Source organism: Drosophila elegans, unplaced genomic scaffold, assembly GCF_018152505.1.
Source record: "Drosophila elegans isolate 14027-0461.03 unplaced genomic scaffold, ASM1815250v1 contig_476, whole genome shotgun sequence".
In the NCBI taxonomy this organism is placed as follows: Eukaryota; Metazoa; Arthropoda; class Insecta; order Diptera; family Drosophilidae; genus Drosophila; species Drosophila elegans.
In genome coordinates, this window is record NW_024545863.1 from 22972125 (window position 1) to 22976745 (window position 4621).

General features: G+C 39.2%; 1 protein-coding gene across 1 annotated transcript; it reads right to left on the bottom strand.

The window, feature by feature from the left end:
- Positions 1-1254: 1254 nt before the first annotated feature.
- LOC108137000 (UDP-glycosyltransferase UGT5) lies at positions 1255-3159 on the bottom strand. Its single transcript, XM_017258498.1, has 2 exons — positions 2897-3159; positions 1255-2662 (listed from the first exon to the last, which is right to left on the bottom strand). Exons 1-2 carry the CDS (start codon positions 3141-3143, stop codon positions 1353-1355), a joined length of 1557 nt encoding a protein of 518 aa, XP_017113987.1. The 5' UTR covers positions 3144-3159; the 3' UTR covers positions 1255-1352.
- Positions 3160-4621: the final 1462 nt, after the last annotated feature.

Consider the following 4621-nt stretch of genomic DNA (forward strand, 5'->3'; position numbering starts at 1 on the left):
GCGAAACATTTGAATTTCGTTTCAAGTTGAAGTTGATAAAAAGCCAGTGATTTAGGGCGTGTCCTGGTGCTAGCAACGGACACAAATTTGGGTTCACTTTTTCCGCCGGATTCCCTTTGCCCCCTTTGCCCCGCCACACAGACGGCTCTGTTATTCCACCCAGGTAGCAGGCAGACCAGTCGAAAAAAGTAACCCGCAATTAAGATAAAGTTTTTTTCCATGCGATATTTTTAACTCGGTAATTTTTGTGTACTTTGGCCAAAGTTCTTGGGATTGGAGGAGTTGCAGTTAAAAAAAAATGAAACTTAATGGCTTTCAATTAATCAAGAAACGAGAGGGTGTTAATAAAGCATTGAAAGAGAAAATAATATATCAGAAAAACAATTTTCAATGCCATTTTGATTACTGTGGCCTATAAGTTGTGTGGGACAATGTTTATACTTTCTTTATTAACATGGGGTTGCCTAAGCCCACACTCTTGATTTCTAATTCTCTGTTGCAATCACAGAAGTATAATTTGTATGCAAAACGAAACTAATTGTAGATGCTTACATGACAGAAATATATAATAAAACTGTTGTGAAGTAAGTAAACGTATACGAACTTTGTAGAATAGTATATAGTATCAGATGAATAAACTACTTGGGTGACGGATTAATATAAATTTACCTATTAACTGGAAGAAATATTGATATTCAAGATTGCTTACAGGTCCAAATAGATTCGTGTTAAAATACAAGTATTTAATATGTTTTGTTTGTTGTTTTAAAATAATAAAAAATTGTAAGCCATACCTATAATGGCAAAGTCAGTTAAGATTAGATTAACGTGTTAAGTCTATAAAATAAATAGTAATATTAAATCAATATTATTTTTTATACCGTGAAGGAGTAAAGTGGAAGGTTACAAAATAAACTGGTGCATTTAGGAATCAATAAACATTAAATAAATTTTTTTACATCGAGGTGTAATCAGTTTAGTATATATAACCATAAATAATTAATTTGTCGTACAAATACTTGAGTAAGATTAAAAGGAACGGGTCTCTTATCTTTTTGATTAGGCAACCAAAGCGTTGCATACTGTATATTCCCACCGTGCAAACAAAAACCTGTTTCCAGCTGAGTGCTAACAGAGGCGAAATCAAATGAAAACACTCAGCTAGTGAAATGTTGATAGCCAAAGGAAACAACAATATCAGCCGGCAACGGTGTTCCCCAGCTATTCGACCCAGAAAACGTAAGACACACCAGCTAAGCAATAAGAAATATAATTTTAACAATCACTTGATTAGGCTGATAAGAAATTTAGGTACTTAGGACTATAAACAACAAACATATAGTAAACGATTTCTACTGTTTCTTTAGCTTATCAGCATGCGGGCACCCTGGTTTCTTCTTGCCCCCCAGCAGTTTGCTAGATACCTTTAGGATGACAAGGGCAACCAATAGAGGTACGCCCAGCAGGACAGCCCAAGTGTCCAGGCTGTGGAGTTGAATGAAGTTGAGATCTCTGGCGGTTGCTCGCAGGTGGGGAGCACCTTTGTGTCTAATAACATATTCCGTCCACCAAACAGCCCGATCGACGGCTGATTCCGGCTGATCGCGATACCGCTCCGAAATGGAGGCCGATGCACGGGCGTAACTGGGATCGGTGAGCAGCGTTTGGATGACCTTTTCCAATTCCTCCTGCTTCAGATTCTGCAGATCCAAGCCCAAACCGAATCCCATTCGCTGGGCGCGCTGCACATTCATGTGCTGATCATAGAAGCAGGGCAATCCCAGCACGGGCTTGCCAAAGTACACACTCTCTATGGTGCTCAGCAGGCCACCGTGAGTGATGAACAACTTCACATTCGGATGGGCCAAAATGTCCGGCTGGGGATACCAGTTCTTGATCAGCACATTCGCTGGCCTGCCCGGCATATCGTCGTCTTCGAATTTCCACAGAACTCGCTGCTTCAGTTTTGCAAAGGTTTTCAGCAGCGTGTCGCGAGTTTTCTGGGGCAGATCCTTACTCTTCACATTGGATCCCATGGAGAAGTAGATGACGCCATTGGGCGAACCCTCAATGAACTGCTTAATGTCCTCGGGAAGGGGCTTCGGCTTGTGGGAAATTTGCATTCCTCCTACTTCGATCATGTTGGGCAAATAAGGTCGAGGGTAGCTCAGAGAAAAGTGCTGACCCAGCAAAATCAGCGAAAAGCTGTCTATTACTTCATCCATAGTTTTCTTCGCGTTAGGGAAATACTTTTTGTACACTATCTGCATATTTGGCAGGTGAACAAAATACCGATGAATATCCTCCACAAGGGCATCATAGTGATTTTCCAAACGTTCTAGGAAGGTCATCTTGTCGGTACGGGGAGAGGTTACCAAAGGGTTATACGATATGGGCGATATATTGCCAACATGTTCATCAATCTTTCGATCTGTTCCATAGCTAGAGAAACCAACCAAAGTGGCATTAAAATGCTGTGCGAGGGCATACAGAGGTTCCATTTGGATCATCTCCGCCAGCACCAGATCAAATGTTTCTCCAGAGCTTAACAGCTTCTTCACACCTTCATCTTCCAGCGTAGTCTCAATAAATTTGGTTAAAATGTAATCCATTGCATTCAGTTGTTGCCACAAAATGGGCACATTCAGCAAACTCATAATCTCTGTGGGATAAAAGATATAAATAAATACACAATTCAATTAAAACTGATTGTTTGTTTTCTTTGTTTCGTTTTTTGGATCTTTATTTATTTTTTTTTTTTTAAGAATGGCAATACCTTATTTTTAATAAAAACACTTTGGTAATTTTAAAATCATTAGTTAATCGAAACAAATTTAAAGTTTTCTTATGTTTCACTCTAAGTCCCTACACTTAATACAGTAAGCTAATTACACACCATCAGAGAGTTCATGGGCTCCAAATGCCTCGATAAAGCGCATGTTGGGCGTTGCCTTATTTTTGAATGCGTTAATCACTGTCACCTGGTGACCCTTTGCGGCCAGGGCCTTCAAGTAGCTCTCCACAAATATGTACTGCGAACGACCCGGAAATGGCAGGGTAGCCAAAATCTTGGCAGTTTCCGTTTCGAGCGGTTTAGCGCTAAAAGCGCAAAACACAAACGCGAACACAGCCAATAATCTCATGTTTACTGAACGAGTCTTAAGCACAGACTATTTGGCTAGATCGCCAAAGCTATTCCTTATATATATGCTGAGCTTTTGCTGATAGCGAACGAGCTTTACAACAAGTATCGCTTAATCATGCTGATAAAGGGCATTAACTTTTGAATTTTCATCGTTTTCATTGTTACCCTCTGGGGCAACCTATACTTTTAAGTGAACAAGATTAGAATTAGGGTTCGGTTTTGTAATCTTCTGGGAAGCGCCCCATAAGTATTATCTTTCTATGGTCTCTAGGTTTGATGATGAAATAGCACTTTCTAAGAGGAACAGCAAACTATTTCATATTTGGTTTGAACATTACCAAATGTGATTGAGCGAGATTTTAAGACGGAGCTCCTGGTACTTGATGGAACCAGCGCGTTGGTACAGGTTTATTATTTTAAAATCCAGTATTGATTTCGGCACCTATCGGTACGAAAAACAATTCATTTATCATTCAATTCATCACATACAAAATATCTACACATATTTAGTTTTATTGTCATTCATACTTACTGAACAAACACGAGTTTTAAATATTATTAAATTTTGGTAAAATACAGTTTAAACAGTCAAAACAATGATAGTAAAAAAAGTTATTTTGGTTTGTTTTTAATTTTATTTTTCAAGGTACTTACCTGCTGGTAAGACTTCATATGTAGCTTGCACATTATCGTTAACTTCAAATATTTATAAAGACTTGGAAGAGGAGATATATAATAATGTAAACATACACTTCAGGTTAAGCTAAAAACCATTAAAGGAGTTTATAATAAAACTAAAAATCTTGATTTAAAAAAATCCAATTGCCTTCCTTGGGACTCATGAAACGTATCCAATACAAATTGTGTTCCACCGCTTTGGGTCCTGTTCCGATATTTATACCTTAGCTTGTGCAAACCACTTAAAGCGGGCAAGCTGCCAACAGGCTTTTAAAGATCTTCCTGTGGATCAGAATCTAGAGGACTGAGTGCTAGGCAAATTCCCCAAAGAATGTGCGTGAGAAGTGCAGGCCAAACAAGCGGGAAGGCAACTAAAAACAAAACGCACAACAGGGAGCAGCGCCGAAGGACGAGAACAAGGCTCAAAACGAGGACCAATGCAGCTGGCCAGTTGGGAATTTGCCGGTGGAGGCGGAACTCGGCGAAGCATAAAAGCCATAGCGGTGCCTAAGAAAAGAAATTATTTGCTTAAGCGACGGCAAAGGACCTTGTCCGGAGCTTCCTTTTTTCCCGGAACAAGGCACCCTCACACACACTATACACAGCCAGACAAAGAACAACAAGAATGGAAATAAGCAAAATATAAACAGCAGAATAGAAGAGGAAAAAAGGAAAACTGAGTGGGCAAAATATTAAACTTTTATGCACGAAAATTTTTAAGTGTATGTCCGGCGGGAAAAATTGTTACTGTTAATTTATAAATAAGGTGGAGTTGTTATCGTGGGCCTCTGATGGAAT

Excerpts from the sequence above, each read along its gene's own strand:
- LOC108137000 (XM_017258498.1), bottom strand. The coding sequence starts at position 3,143 with ATGAGATTATTGGCTGTGTTCGCGTTTGTGTTTTGCGCTTTTAGCGCT. Across the intron at positions 2,663-2,896 it reads AGCCCATGAACTCTCTGATG|AGATTATGAGTTTGCTGAAT; the intron begins GTGTGTAATTAG and ends TTTATCCCACAG.